We start from the raw sequence: 20,397 nt of genomic DNA, 5'->3' as shown, positions 1-20,397 counted from the left end.
ATTAAGTAAAAAATATCGGTGAATTAAATAATTAAGACATAAATTCATCACATAGTAAAAAATAATACATATAAAACTATTAAATTACATAATATTTTTTATTTTTTAAATACATATCTCATATAAGTATAATTTTTTAAAATTTTAGGAGACCAAAATTACTACTTGCTCTCCTTCTAAGTCCGTCCTACTCATGTGGTTGACTTTGCTCATTTTAAAACTTTCCTTTATTGAAGAAAAGAAAAAGATGAGTATCTTAAAATTTTAAGGGAGTAATGAATAATTTAAATGAATATAAAACATACAGAGACAAAAAATTTAGGTGTTTGATATGGTACGATGATAAATTCATACGTACCGATACGTTTAAAATATAAACAAATAACAATAAGACATGTGAAATTTATTTTCCACGTCAGTATTTAATTTTCTTTTTAAATATATAATATATCACCACTTTACTAAAATACCTTTTTAATTAAATAAAAATAAAAAATTTTATTTATTTAATTTTATAAAAAAATTTAAACATCCTTCTTTTATTTGATTAAACAAAAATATCTTTTTAAATTAATTAAATTTTAAAATTCAATTAATTTTAGTTTTATAATTTTAAATAATTGAAATAACAAAACAAAAATATATTAAAAAAATAAAAAATCAAAATTATTCTTCATCTCTATTAAACATATTAAAAAAACAAAAAATCAAAATTGTTCTTTGTCTTGGTATCTGGTTCAGTCACGCCTCATCGAATACATAAAATCAGTACCGGCCCTCTCCTCTAAGATCGGCAACGACTTCGACACCTTGTCCGTCAAAGAAGTTGGAGATGGCAACCTTAACTTCGTCTTCATCGTTCTCAATTCCACAGGTTCTTTTGTCATGAAGCAGGTAACGTTTTTCTTTTATATATATATGGAGAAAAAAACTTCTCCCCTCTGATCCAAAACTCGTGGGAACTCGCAAATTTAGTTTATTTGAAAGCTTTCGATTCAAAGTTCGATTTTTTTATTTTAAGGCTTTGCCTTATATTCGTTGCATTGGGGAGTCATGGCCGATGACGAAGGAGAGAGCATATTTTGAATACTTGGGGCTGAAAGAAGAGGGTCGCTTGAGCCCTGAGCATGTTCCTGAAGTTTACCACTTTAACCGTACAATGTCATTGATCGACATGCGTTACTTGGAACCGCCACATATAATATTAAGAAAAGGGTCGATAGCTGGAATTCAGTACCCTTTGCTTGCAGAGCACATGGCTAATTTCATGGCCAAGACACTCTTTTTCACTTCTCTCCTTTTCCGTACAACTTCCGAGCACAAAAGGGACAGTACGTGTGAGCTTTCCCGTTGTTACTCTTTTCTTTAGCAATTGTCGTTGATTGATTCACACTCCTCACACTCATTTTTTGGACAATTCGATATATTTGTTAATCGGAGAACTAAGAATATTGTTTATTTGTCTTCACTGATTGATAGTATCACCTTTATCAATCTATTACTCTGCTTCAAAGTTGATTGAGCTGAAACTGGTTATTTTATTTAAGTTTTGCATTAGAAAAAATGTTTCCCTTTCCTCGTTTGGTTGCTTGTGTTTTGCTTATTCAGTTATTTGTGCTTGTGGAAGTTTATCTCTGTAGTTTATTCTCCATTTGAAAATGAGTGATAAGTGATAAACTGAGATTCTACTTGTGAGTATGAGGAACATTGTTGCATATTGATGTTGCCTTAAGCTGAATTCATGCTGGCTCCATGCAGTTGCCGAATATTGTGGTAATGTGAAGTTATGCAGACTCACCGAGCAGGTCGTGTTCTCTGACACTTATAAAGTTTCTCAATATAATCGTTGGACTTCCCCTTATCTCGATCGTGATGCTGAGGCTGTTCGGGAAGACAATCTGCTGAAGCTTGAAGTTGCTGAGCTGAAATCCAAGTATTATGACCAGCACACTTCTTTTACTGCATTATGTGTAGCAATTGTGATGATAGGGTTTTTATACTTTATAAAAATCCACAGTTTTTGTAGGTTCTGTGAGAGGGCCCAGGCTCTAATACATGGAGATCTGCACACTGGTTCTGTTATGGTTACTCGTGAATCAACACAAGTTATTGATCCAGAATTTGCATTTTTTGATATTGGAGCATTCCTGGGAAATTTGATTCTGGCTTACTTTTCTCAAGATGGACATGCAGATCAAGCAAATGATCGAAAAGTAGGTTTCCTTCTTTATGTATATTGGTTGTGTACTCTTGTGGCTCTTTGTGGCTTCTGCACTTAGCATAGTCCAAAGTTTTTTATCGCAAAAAAAAAAAATAAAAGGAATGAAACAGAAAACACACAGGCACACACACCCCTATTCTGCATAATCTGATTTAAACGCTTTTGATTCTCTTTGGTTCTTTTCGGAGGCCAAATCTGTGCATTTTTACAGTTTTGAAATACCTTGGACTGTTCTGTTGTTTTGTCCTGCCTTGTCTTGTTTGTGTAGTGCTAGTGACTTTGCCTTATTATACTAATGAAGATAAGAATTTCCTGGTGTGCATGTGCACATTGGTGAGCTATCAGATTTATATCATGTGAAATCCAAGAAGTCGTAGAGATAGTTTACAGAAATATGAGCTGTAGTTATAAAACAAAACTTGGTAGGATGCCAGTTATAACTACCATTTTCTTTTGCTGTATTATTTCTCTTCATTTTGCTGGACTTGTGGCTCTGGTAATGTTATTGCTTAGGACTGCAGCATCAATGACAAGCTGGGATTTGTTATAGTTGTGCATTTAGTAATAATTGTGAAGACCGTTGATTGCTGGGGCTAAAGTGTGTTGTTCATTGTCTGATATATACTGATATTTACATTATGCAGGCGTACAAGGAGTGGATTCTTAAGACAATTGAAGATACCTGGAATCTTTTCCATAACAAATTCACTGCTCTTTGGGATCAGCACAGACATGGTGCGGATGAGGCATATCTTCATACATGCACCAATGAAACGAACATTTTTATGGTGCACCTGCCTGCATTCAGCAATACAAAGTCTCTTTACACAAGATCTACAGTGAAAATCATGGAATATGGATAGAACCCAAATGAGAAGATTCACCTGTCGCAAAGTGAATTCATAAAAAAATCCAAAAAAAAAAATATAAAGAGTATGTTGTGCAGCATAACGTGGCAAAATTACTAACTTTATAATTGTAACTTCTTGAGCAAATTCATCCTCCAAAGCTTCATTCAATTGGTCAGATCTCATAACCTTAACAGCAACATCTTGCCCTAAATAAACCCCATGACACCTGTGGACAAACCATAATGCCAATTAAAAGTTTAGAACCAAGAATACATATAGAATGAAATGAGAAGGGAAGGGAATAAATCAGAACAAATATTTATACATGAAATGAAACCAACTTACAAATCTCCACAGGATCCAGATGCTATTCTTTCTCCAATCTTCAACAACCTCTTGTCTATACCCCAATCTCCACATTTTGCTTCTGCAGCTAAGGGTTTCTCCACAGCTGAAAGGGAATTAATTTGAAGAACATGACCATGATCCCTATGCCAAGGAAGAACATGTGATTAGATGTCATACAGAAAAATAGACTCGAGAATGAGCTAAACACACGTGTTTAGAGAGTGGTATCCAAACAAAACAATAAAAATAGGCTCACCTACTATTTTTATTTAGTCATTTTTACAGATTACGACAGATGTTGTTACCAAATCTCATACATAAAGTTCAAAAAATGAATTTGTAAATACAGAGTCAAGGACACATGACGCACCTCATTTCTTGCAACTACTTTTTCCATAGCTTCATACAAACCATGTGTTTCCTGAGTACAAGATTGCACGGTCAGCAAACCTTATGATGAAACAGAAAGTCCTGTCGTTCGGGAAATAATATCAATACTCCTTAACAATCTACAAGCTCAATTTCAGGCATAGAAACATTTATTTTTATCAAATTAGAAGTCAGAGATGATCATTAGACGTAGTAACTAGGATAGATGCAGCTAGAAAATAGATGCAGCTAGAAAATTTAGGGTACAAACCAACGCCATTGCAAAGTGTTCACTAAAGGTCAGCTGATAGCACTGCCAAAAAAATTTTTTGAATCCCCAGGGCATTTCAGAGAATTTTGAAAAGAATAAAAATAGAAATAGAAATGTACATCGAATACGTTATATAATCAACTAAAGAGACATTAGGCATAAACAATAGCATAGATACCTGTATAACGTTTAAATGGAAAAAAGCAACAAACTTCACCAGTACAACAATGATAAAATTTTCAAGGGAGTGGAAACATGGGATGGCATATTTTGCAAGTGGCATCTTACCTCTACTGGCCATCCATCCACCACAAATACATCGAGGGAGTAGCCATCAGTGGTGGAGAAAACATGTGCTTCACGGATGTTAAGCCCAATATCAGACAGCAAAGCTGACAGCTAAAGAAAACAGTACCCATCAAAAAACCATAAAATACATCAAGTAAATTTCCAGTTATAAACAGAAGCAGAATTTCCAGCTTAAAAAATCAACCGAATTAAACAACAATTACACAAAGGGAATCCCAATTTCCACCTTCAATCTCTTATGTAAAATTGACGCCAGTATTCTTAATCAACACCTGGTCTCCAGTAGAAGTAATTTATATTTGGTATTACATTACATATGATCTCTTATCAAACCAACAAACAAAAAGTTGGAAAACAATTTATATGCAGCGTGCACAGCCGCAACCTAACCGACACGAACAAGTTCGGACCTCAAATTTGATTTCTAACGGCAACAGCTCAGTGAAGCAAATCATGCAAACAAATGAAAAAGTAAAACAATAGCCGAACTGGTATTCATCAAAAAGCCAGAAGCAAAATACTTAGAATCCAACATACTACATCATCATCCATACTAACAGCAAATAATTAAAATACATATGATAACCACACTATGGGTCTTTCTTCTCAACATCTGCAGCATTTTCATCACAACCACCTTCCGGGATGTCAGCATCCACTAATACTCCATTTACCACAATCTTGGATACATCCATATCATCCACATTAACATCCGGCGCAAGAGCCTTAATTTGACTTACAGCACGATCAAACCCTTTCCAAAACATCTCAAAAGCCATTGTCTCCTTTGAATTTTTAGCATCCTTTAATGCATTCTCCAGCTCACCCACCTTTAGAGTTAATGCCGCCTCAATCTTCTCTTTTTCCTTCGGCTTCAAAGCCTTGGTCATGTCCTTCATACCCAATTCTCTAGCCTTATCCTTCAATTGAGAAACCTCCAGGTACTTATCAAGACCTACAACAGCTGACTCTAGCTTTGTTCTCTTTAAACTAATCTCCTTAGATTGGGCAACCTTGACCACATTATTTTCCTTCCCGGATGACCTCTTCCTGGAAAAGGCCTTCAGAGATGCCGAAGTCAGGGTGGGAACTTTCTCACCTAGCAATATAAATCAAACAACCATGAGAACATAAGCACACAAAAAAAAAAAACAAAGACTACACTTTATCAATCTTCTTACCTATATGATCCTTCACGGCATCCCTGTCTATGTCCGACGTTCCCTTTCTGAGCGAGAAAAGAAAGGAGGTCCAGGGCAATTGAAAGAAGTCCTCTGAGAGATGACGCTTCATATGGAAGACTCGATTCACGAGTACACGCACAGATAAGAACCTTTGCTCCTCCTCCTCTGATATATGCTGCTCCTCCTCTTGTACCAACCCTAATTCAACTACTAAAATGAAAAGGGATGGAATGCCTTCTGCGAGACCACCGATGATAACGCATACTTTGCTGTTGCCAAGGTCAACCAAGTTGAGATTTGAGCACGAATCATCAAAGAAGGATGGTTGGATCGCCTCACACAACTCATCAAGGAATTGATGGCGAAGAATGCAATAATCTTTATTATCCACCAGCAAAGCGTGTATCTCATATTTCACACCAGGTCCGGGAAGACCCATCAGGTTCCATGTCAGCACCACACTGCGATCGCCTACATCTCCAAGGAACGACACAGGCCAGAAAACATCATAAGCAGGAAGAGAAAATACGCCCTCCTGTTTAATCCATGCCGACCATGCGTCACATTTTGGGTGGTAGACATGGGCAATTCCTGGTGCGGATCCGCCATGCAAGAAAAGTTTATCATTTAACACGAAACCATGAATCGAATAATCAGAGGCGAGTTCGATTGGAGGAGCGGCCAAGGAATGCCAGTTCGGGGGACTGGAACCCGAACGTAAAACCCATAACCCCCTCTTTCTTCCTGACGGTGGTGCCACAGTATGCTCCACCATGTAAACTTTATCTTTAATGTTTGCAAGGAAACTGTGGTAGCTGGTCGGTGGCGGAGGGATTGCGCCCGTCGCTACTGCCTCAGATATGCCCAACGTGTCGCCGCCGACATAGGAGATTTGGTAGATCTTTGTGCCAGAAACGGGTTGAACATCGACTAAGAAAAGTTTCCCGTCGAAGATAAAGTGATCCCACGTGCGGGACTCTGGAAGTTTGAAAAGGAAATCAAACCGATCCCGCTCAAGAAGGGATTTCCAATCCCTATCCTCATTCTTCCCCAATTTTTCTAACTTCTCAACGCGGATGCCAAAGATGTATTCGTCTGTCACCATCCACAGGCATTCTCCTGTTTCCGCCGACTCCATCATCAACAATATGAACACAGAGAAGAAAGGATTTATTTGTTTGTGATGTAGAAGGCTGGGAGATAGAAGGGAGACGTAGGCTAGGGTTTCGGTTATTGAAGATCGTATGCAAACCCCGTTTGTTCTCGCCGAGCCAATCCTTTGGTTCAAGATTTGTCCGAAAAAAAAAATTAAGATAAATCTTATTAAAGATGTTTCCGAAATTTTTCTGAAATGAATTTAAAAATTATTTCTTTTTAAAAACAAATAATTTTATTTTTAATTTTTAGAATATTTCTTTTTTTTTTTTTGGGAGTTTGAAGTAAGTTTGCTAATTACAATAGCAAATTTGTTCATTATTATGAAGTTTGTCTATTGTAAGCTTCATAATTTTTTTGGAGTTTGAAGTAAGTTCGCTCTAGAGCCGTTAAAATGGGTCAAACCTATTGGGTCAGTCTGTTTACCCATTTAAATGGGCTGATTTTGTCTCTAAAATTAAGCCCGTTTAAATTTCGGGCTAAATGGGTTGAGCCCGTTTGACCCGCAAAAAATGACGGATTAAACGGGCTAACCCGTAGACTAAATGGGTGGCCCATTTAATTTTTTTTTACATTTTTTTAAAAAAGTAGCACTTTTAGTCGATATTTTTCTCGATCCGTCCCATCAACTAAAAAAAAAATTTTTTAAAGTTTTTGACCTAAAAGTAGTATTTTTTGTCAAAATATTTTTTAAAAAATAAAATAAAAGGATAAACGGGTTTAATGGGCCGGACTAGCCCGTTTGACAGCCCTAATTCGCTCACTGCAATGATGAACTTGTGTATTATTATGAAGTTCGACCACTGCGACAACAAACTTTAATATTCTTATAAAGTTTATTCCCTAGACCGGCGAACTTTATGTTAATTAACTGCGAACTTTTTCCCACATAAATTATATATTCGCATATACTGATTTTTCTTCATTCACATCTATATTCACTTTTTCTCTTTTACATTTTTCATTATTCTATTTTCTATAATGTCTGGAGTAACATTATTATCAATTCATCATGATGGCAAAATTACGTTTGATGTGGATGAATTTTTACACAACCAACCTTTATATACTTACCGATTGAAATGAGAGAGGTGATAATGCTAAAAAATTATAAATCATGAAGAGAGTGAAAAATTTCTATTACAAATATTCGACAAAAGTAAACGGCACTTTAATTTACAAAAGGTGATACATGCTTCAAATGTTCGAGATATGAAGAGTTTAATTATTATTTAGAAGATATTAGTTTACATTTTTAGAATATTTTAATTTAATGTATTTTGATTTTATTTATTTAATTACTAGATTGGTCCTTATGTTTATGGGCTTTAGAGTTTTTCTTTGTTTTAACCTAATAAGAGGTTATAAATACCTTCTTAGCTATTGTAGTAATAGAATAAAATTTTTAGAGGTTTTGAAAACCCCTTTTTTGGTTTCGTGATGGAACCATAGTGTAGACAATTGAGGTTGAGGAGTCCCTCTCTTGTTGCATCGGGGAATTGAGTAGAAGGTTGAGGAGTCCCTTCGATTCAATTCCCAAACTATGGCGTTGACAAGTTAGGTTAAGGAGTCCGTTTCTTGTTGCGTCAAGAAATTGGGTAGAAAATAGAGTGGTTCTTATTGTACTCAATTTCAATCTATCCTTTTTGTTTATATTTCAATTTTAATGTATCCATTTTTTAGTTTGAATCATTATCTTCTTGTTTATCTTTTATTTCCTTATCATTTGGTATCAAAACTCAGGTATTAGATTAATTCATATTAATCTATATTTGTTCTTCTTTTATCATAAAAAAAGAGTCCAATGTATGTTGCGTCTTTTTTTAAGTTCTTGTGTACTTGTTTTCGTTTGCATTTCATTATTGTTTAAAAAAATAAAAAAAAGCATCAATGTAAAAAAAATGAAAAAAAATACAAAAGAAAGAAAAAAAAAAACAAAAAAGAAAAAAATGATCTTCCTGTAATTATTGTTCTTTTCATATACTATTTTTTTCCACCTACAAGATTCGAGGACGAATCTTTTTTGAAGAGGAGGAGAATGATACGTGCTTCAAATGTTCGAGATATGAATAGTTCAAGTATTATTTAGAAGATATTATACATTTCTAGAATATTTTAATTTAATGTATTTTGATTTTGTTTATTTAATTACTAGATTGGACCTTATGTTTACGGACTTTAGGGTTTTTCTTAGTTTTAACTTAATAAGAGGTTATAAATACCTTCTTAACTATTGTAGTCATAGAATTGAATTTTTAGAGGTTTTGAAAACTCCTTCTTTGGTTTCGTGATGAAACCATGGTGTGGAGAATTGAGGTTGAAGAGTCCCTCTCTTGTTGCATCGGAGAATTGAGTAAAAGGTTGAGGAGTCCCCTCGATTCAATTCCCTAACTATGGCGTTGACAAGTTAGGTTGAGGAGTCCCTTTCTTGTTGCGTCAAAAAATTGGATAGAAAGTAGAATGATTCTCTTTGTACTCAATTTCAATCTATCCTTTTTTATTTCAATTTTAATGTATCCATTTTTTAGTTTGAATCACTATCTTCTTGTTTATCTTTTATTTCCTTATCAAAAAGTATATGTAAACATGACTTCTAACAATGTTTCATTTGACCATGATATCGAATACGTGATGACGAAGACATATGACTAATTAGAGATTGGCATAATCGTTTTTCAAACGTCCATTTGCTAGAGTTATTTTTATTTCCTGTTGATATGTAAATTTTTAAATCTTTCTAAACCATAACGCTGAGATATCTTATGGAATACATAATGAAATTTTTGTGTGTATAGACATCTAAATAGTGTAGTTAGTTGAGGTGTTAGTTAAGCTCTTAAGCACCCTTGTAAAAATTTGTTAAGACACATTTTAAGATGGAAGGGCTATTCCATCATCGTAATATTATACATCAATAATAGAAATGAGTCAAAATTCACCAAAATTAAAGTGAATTGCATACATCTTTACTCAAACCACTACCAACTCATCAAATATAAAATTTAAGAAAATTTATAGAAACATAAGCTCTTTTTTTTTTCAATTAGTAGATACTAAGTAACAAATATTAATGGTCTACAATAGATACAAAAGCTTTAAAGAGTAATAAGCTAAATTTCAAGTAGCTCATTTGCAAATAAAGTAAATTTTTTCTCTAGAAAGTTCACTTGAACCAAATCATAACATACTAATATAGAATTGTTGCTGTGAATCCTCCATCCCTGCATGAACTATGCAACAATTAGAAGGGTTTGATATTCAACTCTTATCTTTCAATAATATGACATTATTATGCTCACTATGCACCAAGTGTTCACATTGTTGTAATTGCTAATAAAAACAAAGAAACTGCACAGAAGAGAACATTATTTGAAATATAACGAAAACTAATGAAGAAGCTCAGTTCTTTTTTCTTTTTTTTTTCAACTCAATTTCAATCTAATCCAATTATACAATGCAAGCGAAGGAGTTGAAGATAATGTTATATATCTTCAGGCTTGAATGTTAGCATCTTTAATTATTACCAAATGTAGTCTCTTCTTGTAGTTGCTGTTTCATTCAAATTCAACATTTCTTTCATATAAACACTAATTAGCTGCTCCACAATCTTAAAATCTTCTAAAATCAACATGTTGACTCCTTTGGCAATAATGACAAAAATATGTGGTTCAACAATTCTTTTGAATTAGGATTTATACTTAACAAAAAAAGAACTAATCACCCTATTAAAAAAAAATATAAAAAGCTTTGATATTTTTAGCTTTAGTAGAAAATTGAGGTATCTTGTGGAATTTTTTTCTCAAATAAAATAAAATAAATAAATATTTTCCCAAAAAACATTTTCTTGTTTTATTTTTTAGGATACGTTTTTTTTTTTTTTTTGTAATTAGAGCAAGTTTGTCGTACCTCCGGTGAACTCTATGTAAAATATAGAGTTCACCGCAACCCCCGACGAACTATATATTGGATTTCGAAAATAAAAACATGGCTATTGGAGAGTAGATCAGCAAAGCACAATATTGGTTTTTATTTTTAAGGTTGACATTTTCTCTACAATGTCAAGGAATATATTGTTATCCATTTATTACGGTGATGAAATAGTGTATGACGAAGAAAGCTCTATAGTTTTTAGATTGGGGCAACCGATATTCACCTATGACACCGGAGGTTGACAGTTTAACAGCTTTGAAGAATTTGATATTGCATTCCGTCGGGCAGCAAGTGGAAAAAATGGTGAAAAAAATTTACTACAGATATTCGACCGAAGTAAATGACAGTTTGTTTTATAAAAGGTATATTACACTTGTATTGTCTCTGTTACTATTATATTTATGAGATAACGGTTGTGAGAAATACGTTTGTTGTGTTGAATTAGGTACCGTTTGCGCGACTACGATGACGTACGTCTCATATGGTCGTGGCACAACCGATGGACAAATATTCATTTGTTGGAATTATTCGTGTATCTCGTTGAGGTGGGTGGCCGAGGATCATCTGCAGATACTGTCGATAATAATCTGTTGAATGGAGCTGTTAGACAAACTATTAGAAGGACTATGGTGGATCTAAATATGCCACCCGAGGGAAGTCAGAAGGGGTCTAATATTGAAGCTCGTAATGCTGACTTGATGGACGATGGAGTTGAAAGTCATGATGGTTCTGTTGTTAGAGATCCGATGATGGATCAATATGAAGTTAACCCTGATGACGAAAACGTTGCCGATGAAAAACCAGCTGAAATTCCCGATGATGGTGACGAGGAAGATGAAATGAATTACTACGGTGACACTCAAATCACTATTACACAGCCCGCCATCTCTCAACCATATGACCGGCCGAATCATTTCACGAGGTTGAATCTCGATGCAATGACTTCGGATTGGTCGTCCACCCAGGAAGGCCCTGAAGAGGATCCAAGCAATGAATTTGAGGTTGGACAACAATTTAAGGACAAGGAAGAAGTTATGTTGGCAGTTAAGCAGTACAACATTAGGAGGGCTGTGGATTACAAAATAGTTGAGAGTGACCAGTTGAGGTATAATGCACAATGTATCCAGTTCGGGCTCGGTTGTAATTGGAATATACTCATATCATATCATCGAAAGCAAAAAAAATAGGAGGTTAGGAAATACACTGGGCCTCATTCTTGCATGCAAACTTCAATTAGACAAGACCATGGTAGGTTGGATTCGAAGGTCATTGCGCAACACATCTTCACGATGGTCAAAGCCGATCCAACAATCAGCATCAGGGTTCTCCAAGGAGGTGTGGAGAACCACTTTGGTTACAAGGCGTCTTACAGAAAGGTTTGGCTTGCAAAACAGAGAGTAATCGCCCGAATATATGGCGATTGGGATGAGTCATACAACGAGCTTCCTCGTTGGTTATTCGTGATACAAATGTATTTTCCTGGTAAGATTTATTTCAATGTTGGTTATTCACCGTTAAGAAATTCATGTGTGTACAGTAAGGCAACTAAATTTGTCTCTTTAGGTACTTGGGTGCAACTGGTGACTCAGCCTTGGCCTGGTTCCACAGATACTGTCATGTTTCATCGAGTCTTTTGGACATTTCCACCGTGTATTGAGGCTTTCAAGCATTGCAAGACACTTATTTCCATTGATGTGCACCTGAGAGTTAGAGGCATCTGGGAACAGGATACCCCTATCAGCTGCACGATGTACCCTCTCGTGCATCTCATCAAGTGCTCCTCTGAGGCGTCCTGCTCCAGCTCTCCGCAAACTGTGTTCTAGAATCACGTTAGCTTCACCGTCCACTTCGTCTGTGACTGTTGGTCAACTGGGTCCGAAATAACACCGAGTAGCTGCTGACATAACTCCTCAATGGTGCGTCCCTGATGGTTCTGCTCCCACCCACCAATGCATCTACTCACCAGGTCACCGTCTATCCTAAGCCTCAGCTAATAGGCTACGTCCTGCAGGGTGATAGTCATCTCCTCGCACGGTAGATGAAATGTGTAGGACTCAGACCTCCACCTCTCTATCAAAGCCGAGGCAAGCGGCTAGTCGTACTCAAACTCGATCATATAGGCCACATACTCAAATCTAGCTCGTCTGAGATATGACCGAATCTTCTCCGACAACCGTGCCATCAAATTCCGCCTGCTGCGCAAAATCCGAGGCTTCTACCAAATGGAAACAAAAACCAAATGGAAACAAAAACCACAAAAAAAGAGACAGTAAACACCTTAAATAACAATTTCATTGCTACTTAATTGTAATAAAATAAAAACTAAATAAAAAGTGTACCACTCTATCAAGCCTGCCAGCAATGTGCTCAACGTGATCCAGTCTATACACCTCACCCTCGTAACCACAACAACTGCTGCTCCATCTAAATACAATATAGTAAAATGAAATCACACACACTAGACTCAGCTCCTTTTACGTTAACCAAATGATTAAAAAAATATATTTAATTATTTAACTCACCTTTTAGATTTAATAATTTTAATTCTGACCCAACTAACTCACGCGGTCAACTACCTAATTAATTAATAAATAACTAACTGAACTTTAAATTTTTCAAATCAAATTTCTTTCTAATCCAACTTAACCTAATTAATTATTCCACTAAAGTAATTACCTTCTGAGTCACTAAATTAAACTAATTATTCTGACTAAACTAACTAACAATTTACTTCGTTACACTAATTAACATGTTCTAGACAACAAACAACAGCTACACTTAAAAACAATAACATAAAAAAATTTATCTAATGTAAAAAATACTTAACAGTAAATTTAACTAACATGTCATCAGTAAGTCTGTAACTCTAACTAACATACAACCTATAATTAATTATTTTAACTAACATGTCAACAGTTACTCTAACTACACTAAAAAAAAACTAACTCTAACTAAGTTAAAAAAAAAACAACTCTAACTAAACTATTATTTACTGACCTGGAACTGAGAATGTTGTTTGCAATGAACTTCACGTCTGTCGAAGAGACAGGATAAAAGAGGAAGAAAGTGAATTTGGAAGAGAGATTGGAAAAGAAAAGAACAAACACACAAGGTCCCACTGGGTTTATATAGTGCGCCGAACTCAACATAGAGAGTTCGCCGGAGGTATGACAAACTCTATAATTTAGATAGAGTTCGACGGGGCACGGCGAACTTGCTCTAATTACCCAAAAAAAAATCGTATCCTAAAAAATAAAGCTAGAAAATGGCTTTTGAAAAAATATTTATTTATTTTATTTTATTTGAGAAAAAAATCTTGATCTTGTGTATATCCTAATGGATGTGCATCAAAATTTGAACCTGTTCTGAGGTGTAGCCTGAATTGATTGCTCAAAGAAAGATGGTTTGGTGGCAACTATGGCTAGTAACTGCCCTTGCTTTCTCTGTCACTCCAGCTCCTCTCACCACTCATCTCTTGACCACTCCAGTTCCTCTCAACACTCATCTCTTGACCACTCTGCATCTCTACTGTCTGCTTTGTTTGGGTAGGCACCTGTGTTGCTGCTTGGTCCATCGCCACCCACGGAGATAACACCTCATCTCGCTTCTTCTCTGTGATGCATCTATGCTCGCGGTCCCATGGAAAAACTGCCACCGTGAGTGGTGGTGGCTTGGCCACGATTGAGGGAACACAATGGAACAGAAAGCCTCTTATAACCTTCGCCACTTCGTCAACTTGGGTCGTCGCGAGCTTTCCCTTCGCGAATGCGTCGCTTACTACCACTACGTAGTTCGTCTTCTGCGGTCTTGGTTTCGGTGCGGGATTTCTTACAACTGCTCCACCTCTGACCACTGCGTCCATAAACCAACAAGGCGGCTTCGGTGTCGGTTCCCAATCCAATAAATTTGTGTCATCCACCTTCCCCTTCGCGAAGGCGTCATCCTCGGCGCCACTGTTAGCCTTCCTGAGCCTGCCGCCACTGCTCCGAGTGGTTCTACCACCGGGGATGTCGTCACCCTCCTCAACTGGTTCTATTCTCCACCACGTAGGACAGCTAAAGTTCAAAGGTTCTACCGCTTAAGCTTAATTTCTGATTGACAATTCTACTTCTAATTTTGTGGTCAGTTGAAGGCTTTTCTATGTGTCTACTATGGAGCACTCGATTGTGATTTTTGCTTGAAATTCTGAATCTAAAATTTGAAATTGTGATTGATATGGAATTTCTGTTGAGAAACATTTTTGGATTTGAATATGGTGGTATAAGATGATAATTTTGGCTTTGAATTTTCTGAAAACAAAATTTTCCATCTTTTTTTTTATAAATTTTTTTAAAATAAAAGGCATCCCAAAGAGATTTAGGATCATCAAACATAATTTCTCTATGGATGTAAGTTTCCAATCCATTAAAAAATGTCTTCAATGTCGCAACATCATTCCAATTCACTTTGAGTACAAGACAAAAAAGTAGTATAATATGCAACTACACTTCCAATTTCTCTTTCATATTTATTCTTGATCACACCTATGAAATCAATAGTGATCGATCACACTTTACTCTATAAAATGAAATTCAAACTTTAGATGATCCAAATCCCTATTTATAATGGTTCATTTACTAGTAAAACTCTCTTAGTTGGGCCTTGGGCCACTTTTGACTCGTTACAGATTACCTGCATTTCACCTGCAAGATGCACACAAGAGACATATTTTGTAATAAGTAACATCTAAAATAATTAATATCGCACCAACTACATAAATAAAATTTTAACACAATAATATAAAACCAACAAAAAGAAGCAGCAGCCTAGTAAGCATGCCACAGAGAGCAGCAATATATTGGCACAAAAAGCCTGCACTACAGATATGAACAAACAAATATATGAATATAAGAAGAGAGAAAATTAGAAGATCCAATTTATTTATAATGGAGAATTACCTCCAATGAACTTTTTTTTGGAAGGAACATTAAATATCTTTCTCTTAAAACTTTTATCTTATCTCTTTATCTTATCCTTTTCAAAATTTTATATTTTTCAAAATTTGATTTCAAAATATCTTATCTAACTTCTTTTCTTCTTATCCTTTTAAAATTTAATTTCAATATCTTTTTCAATCAACTAACTAACTTTTTGTTTGTTTCTTATCTTTTTCAAAACCACCTAACTACTTTTCCCTCTCTAATTTTCGAAAATATCTTACCCCTTTTTCAAAAATTCTCTTTTTTAATTAATTAATTGTTTCAAATTTTAATTTTAATTTTAATTTTATCTTTAATTTTCGAAAATTACTAACCTATTTTTCAAAATTATTTTCGAAATTCCCCTTCTCTTTTCTTCTTCTATTTAATTATTTAATTTTACTAACACTTCTCTTCACCTCTCTTCATCTAAAAAAATCCGAATTCTTCTTCATTCTTCTACTCCCTTCTTTTTCTACTAACATAAAGGAATCTTTATACTGTGACATAGAGGATTCCTCTTCTTTTCTTATTTTCTTCTCTTTCATATGAGCAGGAACAAGGATAAAGGCACTCTTGTTGAAATTGATCCAGAACCTGAAAGGACTTTGAAGAGAAAATTAAGGGAAGCTAAATTACAACAATCCAGAAACAACCTTTCAGAAATTTTCGAACAAGAGAAGGAGATGGCAGCCGAAAATAATAATAATGCAAGGAGAATGCTTGGTGACTTCACAAAGCCAACGTCCAAGTTTGATGGAAGAAGCATCTCCATTCCTGCCATTGGAGCCAACAACTTTGAGCTGAAACCTCAGCTAGTTGCCTTAATGCAACAAAACTGCAAGTTTTATGGACTTCCATCTGAAGATCCTTATCAGTTTTTAACTGAGTTCTTGCAGATCTGTGAGACTGTAAAGACGAATGGAGTTGATCCTGAAGTCTACAGACTCATGCTTTTCCCTTTTGCTGTAAGAGACAGAGCTAGAATATGGTTGGATTCACAACCTAAGGATAGCCTGGACTCCTGGGATAAGCTGGTCACTGCCTTCTTGGATAAATTCTTTCCTCCTCAAAAGCTGAGCAAGCTGAGAGTGGATGTTTAAACCTTCAAACAAAAAGATGGTAAATCCCTCTATGAAGCTTGGGAAAGATACAAGCAGCTGACCAAAAGATGTCCATCTGACATGTTTTCAGAATGGACCATATTAGATATATTCTATTATGGTCTCTCTGAATTTTCGAAAATGTCATTGGACCATTCTGCAGGTGGATCTATTCACCTGAAGAAAATGCCTAAAGAGGCTCAAGAACTCATTGACATGGTTACAAATAACCAGTTCATGTACACTTCTGAGAGGAATTCCGTGAACAATGGGATACCTCAGAAGAAAGGAGTTCTTGAAATTGATACTCTGAATGCCATATTGGCTCATAACAAAGTGTTGACTCAACAGGTCAACATGATCTCTCAAAATCTGAATGGATGGCAACATGCATCCAACAGTACTAGAGAGGCAGCTTCTGAAGAAGCTTATGATCCTGAGAACCCTGCCATGGCAGAGGTTAATTACATGGGTGAACCTTATGGAAACACTTATAACCCATCATGGAGAAATCATCCAAATTTCTCATGGAAGGATCAACAAAAGCCTCAACAAGGCTTTAACAATGGTGGACGTAATAGGCTGGGCAATAGCAAGCCATATCCATTATCTTCTCAGCAACAGACAGAGAATTCTGAACAAAACACCTCTAATTTAGCCAATGTAGTCTCTGATCTGTCAAAGGCCACTTTCAGTTTCATGAGTGAAACAAGATCCTCCATTAGAAATCTGGAGGCACAAGTGGGCCAGCTGAGTAAGAAAGTCATTGAAACTCCTCCCAGTATTCTCCCAAGCAATACAGAAGAGAATCCAAAAGGAGAGTGCAAAGCCATTGACATAGTCAATAAGGCCGAATGCACAAGGGAGGAGGAGGACGAAAATCCTAGTGAGAAAGACCTCCTGGGACATCCCTCAAGCAAGAAGGAGTTTCCTATTAAGGATCCAAAGGAATCTGAGGCTCATATAGAAACCATAGAGATTCCATTAAATCTCCTTCTGCCATTCATGAGCTCTGAAGACTATTCTTCCTCAGAAGAGGATGAAGATGTAATTGGAGAGCAAGTTGCTCAATATTTAGGAGCTATCATGAAGCTGAATGCCAAGTTATTTGGTAATGAGACTAGGGAAAGTGAACCTCCCTTGCTCATTAATGAACTGGATACTTGGATTCAGAAAATTCTACCTCAAAAGAAACAAGATCCTGGCAAGTTCTTAATACCTTGTACCATAGGCACCATGATCTTTGAAAAAGCTCTGTGTGATCTGGGGTCAGGGATAAATCTTATGCCACTCTCTGTAATGGAAAAGCTGGGGATCATTGAGGTACAACCTGCCTTGTTCTCATTACAACTGGCAGACAAGTCATTGAGACAAGCTTATGGAATAGTAGAGGACGTGTTAGTAAAGGTTGAAGGCCTTTACATCCCTGCTGATTTCATAATCTTAGACACTAGGAAGGAAGAGGATGATTGCATCATCCTTGGAAGACCTTTCCTAGCCACAGCAGGAGCTGTGATAGATGTCAACAGAGGTGAATTAGTCCTTCAATTGAATGGGGACTACCTTGTGTTTAAGGCACATGGTCATCCCTCTGTAACAAAAGAGAGTAAGCATGAAGAGCTTCTCTCAGTTCAGAGTCAAGAAGAGCCCACACAGTCAAACTCTAAGTTTGGTGTTGTGAGGCCACAACCAAACTCTAAGTTTGGTGTTAAAACCCCATATCCAAACTCTAAATTTGGTGTTGGCAACTATACAACATTGACCTGATCACCTTGTGGCTCCATAGGAGCCACTGTCAAGCTATTGACATTAAAGAAGCGCTTGTTGGGAGACAACCCAATTTTATTTATCTAATTTTATTTTATTCTATTTTATTGTTATTTTGTGTTTTATTAGGTACATGATCATGAGGAGTCACGAAACAAATCATAAAAATTAAAAACAGAATCAAAAATAGCAGAAGAAAAAATTCACACCCTGGAGGACGCACAGGCTGGCGTTCAACGCCAATAAGATGCATCTGGCTGGCGTTCAACGCCAGAACAGAGCATCATTCTGGCGCTGAACGCCAGAAACAAGCAACATTTTGGCGCTGAACGCCAGGAATGTGCCTAGAGAGGAAAAACTAGCGCTGAACGCCAGTAACAAGCATGAAACTGGCGTTCAATGCCAGAAACATGCTTTACATGGGCGTTGAACGCCCAGAATGTGCACCACATGGCGTTTAAACGCCAGAATGGTGAGCAAAGGCATTTTACATGCCTATTTGGTGCAGGGATGGAATTCCTTGACACCTCAGGATCTGTGGACCCCACAGAATCACCTCAGGATCTGTGAACCTCATAGGATCCCCATCTACCTCGCCCTCTATCTCTCCATTCATGGTCATCCCTTCTGTTTTTCATTCACCACCCACATTTATCCACTCTTCCCCATACACCCCACCTACCTTTACAATTCAACTTCTCTTTCCCACCCAATCCCACCCATATAGCCGATTCCATCTCCCCTCACTCTCCTCCATTTTCTTCTTCTTCTTCTTCTTCTCTTCTTTCTTCTCTTGCTCGAGGGCGAGCAATATTTTAAGTTTGGTGTGGTAAAAGCATAGCTTTTTTTTTGCTTTTTCATTACCATTAATGGCACCTAAGGCCAGAGAAACCTCAAAGGGAAGACAAAAGCTTCCACCTCTGAGTCTTGAGAGATGGAAAGACTCATATAAAGGGTTTATAGCTCAGTGGTAGAACATGTGGCTGCAAATCAAGAGATCCCTGAGATACCTCAGGGGATAAATTGTCCTCCCCACAAATATTGGAAGCAACTAAGGGTAGGAACACCAAAATTACTAGGAATCATTCAACAAAAGCAAGGAAGAGACATAGAGGAGCTCAAAGAGCACCATTGGACCTTCAAGAAGGCGCCACCCTCACTCAGGTGGACTCATTCCTTGTTCCTATTTCTTTCTGTTTTCGGTTTTTAATGTTGTGTTTATCTATGTTTTGTGTCTTTATTTCATGATCATTAGTATGTAACCATGTCTCAAAGCTATGAATAAAATCCATTAATCCTTCACCTCTCTTAAATGAAAAATGTTTTAATTCAAAAGAACAAGAAGGTCATGAATTTTGAATTTATCATTGAATTTAATTTAATTATATTGATGTGGTGACAATACTTTTTGTTTTCTGAATGAATGATTGAACAGTGCATATGTCTTTTGATCCTGTTGTTTATGAATGTTAAAACTGTTGGCTCTTGAAAGAATGATGAACAAAGAGAAATGTTATTGATGATCTGAAAAATCATGAAATTGATTCTTGAAGCAAGAAAAAGCAGTGCAAAAGAAGGAGCTTGCGAAAAAAAATAATAAATGGCGAAAAAAAAATAATAGAAAGAAAAAGAAAAAGCAAGCAGAAAAAAAGCCAATAGCCCTTAAAACCAAAAGGCAAGGGTAAAAAGGATCCAAGGCTTTGAGCATCAATGGATAGGAGGGCCCAAGGAAATAAAATCCAGGACTAAGCGGCTAAACTAAGCTGTCCCTAACCATGTGCTTGTGTCATGAAGGTCCAAGTGAAAAGCTTGAGACTGAGTGGTTAAAGTCGTGATCCAAAGCAAAAAGAGTGTGCTTAAGAGCTCTGGACACCTCTATTTGGGGACTCTAGCAAAGCTGAGTCACAATCTGAAAAGGTTCACCCAGTTAT

At 36.4% G+C, this 20,397-nt stretch overlaps 3 protein-coding genes across 3 annotated transcripts in view; 2 read left to right on the top strand and 1 right to left on the bottom strand.

The window, feature by feature from the left end:
• Positions 1-3,884, top strand: part of LOC130979944 (methylthioribose kinase-like) — a 45,904-nt gene extending 42,020 nt beyond the window's left edge. Inside the window, exons 2-6 of the mRNA XM_057903511.1 lie at positions 730-894; positions 1,022-1,331; positions 1,759-1,933; positions 2,027-2,213; positions 2,866-3,884. Of these exons, the coding sequence (XP_057759494.1) occupies positions 730-894; positions 1,022-1,331; positions 1,759-1,933; positions 2,027-2,213; positions 2,866-3,084 (1,056 nt within the window). The 3' untranslated portion in view covers positions 3,085-3,884. The remainder of the gene's footprint in view (positions 1-729; positions 895-1,021; positions 1,332-1,758; positions 1,934-2,026; positions 2,214-2,865) is intronic.
• Positions 3,885-4,841: 957 nt separating this feature from the next.
• LOC130963271 (uncharacterized) lies at positions 4,842-6,861 on the bottom strand. Its single transcript, XM_057889430.1, has 2 exons — positions 5,551-6,861; positions 4,842-5,468 (listed from the first exon to the last, which is right to left on the bottom strand). Exons 1-2 carry the CDS (start codon positions 6,692-6,694, stop codon positions 4,960-4,962), a joined length of 1,653 nt encoding a protein of 550 aa, XP_057745413.1. The 5' UTR covers positions 6,695-6,861; the 3' UTR covers positions 4,842-4,959.
• Positions 6,862-10,863: 4,002 nt separating this feature from the next.
• Positions 10,864-12,461, top strand: LOC130979939 (uncharacterized). Its single transcript, XM_057903500.1, has 3 exons — positions 10,864-11,000; positions 11,084-11,743; positions 11,876-12,461. Exons 1-3 carry the CDS (start codon positions 10,864-10,866, stop codon positions 12,459-12,461), a joined length of 1,383 nt encoding a protein of 460 aa, XP_057759483.1.
• The last annotated feature ends 7,936 nt before the right edge of the window (positions 12,462-20,397 follow it).

Source organism: Arachis stenosperma, chromosome 1 (genome assembly GCF_014773155.1).
Source record: "Arachis stenosperma cultivar V10309 chromosome 1, arast.V10309.gnm1.PFL2, whole genome shotgun sequence".
NCBI lineage: Eukaryota > Viridiplantae > Streptophyta > Magnoliopsida > Fabales > Fabaceae > Arachis > Arachis stenosperma.
Note: the sequence above shows the minus strand (reverse complement) of the source record. Positions and strands in the feature narration are given on the sequence as shown.

Bases quoted from the DNA above. Each gene is read 5' to 3' on its own strand.
- LOC130979939 (XM_057903500.1), top strand. From the start codon at position 10,864: ATGACACCGGAGGTTGACAGTTTAACAGCTTTGAAGAATTTGATATTG. The intron at 11,001-11,083 runs GTATATTACACT...GTGTTGAATTAG, and splicing joins GACAGTTTGTTTTATAAAAG to GTACCGTTTGCGCGACTACG. The intron at 11,744-11,875 runs GTATAATGCACA...AACTTCAATTAG, and splicing joins GTTGAGAGTGACCAGTTGAG to ACAAGACCATGGTAGGTTGG.
- LOC130963271 (XM_057889430.1), bottom strand. From the start codon at position 6,694: ATGATGGAGTCGGCGGAAACAGGAGAATGCCTGTGGATGGTGACAGAC. The intron at 5,469-5,550 runs GTAAGAAGATTG...TTATATTGCTAG, and splicing joins TGCCGTGAAGGATCATATAG to GTGAGAAAGTTCCCACCCTG.